The sequence below is a fragment of the Trachymyrmex cornetzi genome, unplaced genomic scaffold, assembly GCF_001594075.2.
Source record: "Trachymyrmex cornetzi isolate Tcor2-1 unplaced genomic scaffold, Tcor1.1 scaffold1559, whole genome shotgun sequence".
NCBI lineage: Eukaryota > Metazoa > Arthropoda > Insecta > Hymenoptera > Formicidae > Trachymyrmex > Trachymyrmex cornetzi.
In genome coordinates this window covers 145,068-146,041 of record NW_017296156.1, presented here as the reverse complement: position 1 = coordinate 146,041, position 974 = coordinate 145,068, and the positions used below count along the sequence as shown (strand labels likewise).

At 39.2% G+C, this 974-nt stretch overlaps 1 protein-coding gene across 1 annotated transcript in view; it reads left to right on the top strand.

Moving 5' to 3' along the window:
* Window positions 1-652: 652 nt before the first annotated feature.
* The window catches only part of LOC108758277 (uncharacterized), a 3,391-nt gene continuing 3,069 nt past the window's right edge, over window positions 653-974 (top strand). Inside the window, exon 1 of the mRNA XM_018503151.1 lies at window positions 653-680. Coding sequence (XP_018358653.1) covers window positions 669-680 — 12 coding nt within the window. The 5' untranslated portion in view covers window positions 653-668. The remainder of the gene's footprint in view (window positions 681-974) is intronic.

The window sequence follows — 974 nt, the reverse complement described above, 5'->3', positions numbered from 1 at the left end:
GTGACATCAACCAATAGAAAAGATTAATCCAACCCAGGTTGGTGCAAACCCGATCGGGCCGAAAACGCTAACGTCGACTATTCTTCTCACATTCGACTGTGATCGGTCAATTTCTTACTCTTACTTCTTACTCCGTGTATTGTAGACGGGCCTTTATAGCGTTTTCGGCCCGATCGGATTTGCACCAACCTTGATTGGATTAATCTTTCCTATTGGTTGACGTCACCCGCTCTATTAATAGGAGAGCAGAAAACGCAATTAATCCAACCCAGGTTGGTGCAAACCTGGCCGGGCCGAAAACGCTATTAGAAATCGTAGACAGTCGAGGAATCTTAAGTCATAGAAAATTAATCAATCACAGTAGAATATGAGAAGATAATATTCGACTATTATTGGTCAATTTTTTATGACTTAAGACCCTAAGACTGCTACGACTTCTATTGTAGACCCCGCATTAGTCTTAATCGGTAAAGTTGGCCAATCAGCCTTAGGGTGCCGTCCCATGGTACAGATTTTCCGCGTAACGCGTATCGCGTAACCAATCGGGGACCAGTACGCGTTTTTCGAGTTGTTACGCCTTTACTACGCGCTTTTTGTTACGTGGAATTTCCATATGCGGACACGAGAATACACGAGACCATAATAACAGAGAAGATTTTGTATTCATCATGGATAAATCAGTAAGCGAATTATAATAATTAGTTTTATTTAATATATTCCATTATCAAGTAGGTTTAAATGCAATATTAAAATTTAATTTATGATCTTAGGCTATGTGTGTTCGAAAACTTCCTCTCCGAGGAAAATTTGGTAATTATTCAGTTTAGCTACCCCACCTCAAAAATCAATAAAAATAGGCTTATTCGATGCGTTATTGAATGAAATGAAAGAATCTTGCAAAAAAAAGTGTCGCTCTGCCCTGTGAGCCGAGATATTGAGCGTTAAAGTTCGAGATTTTAGAGGTTAAGATATCT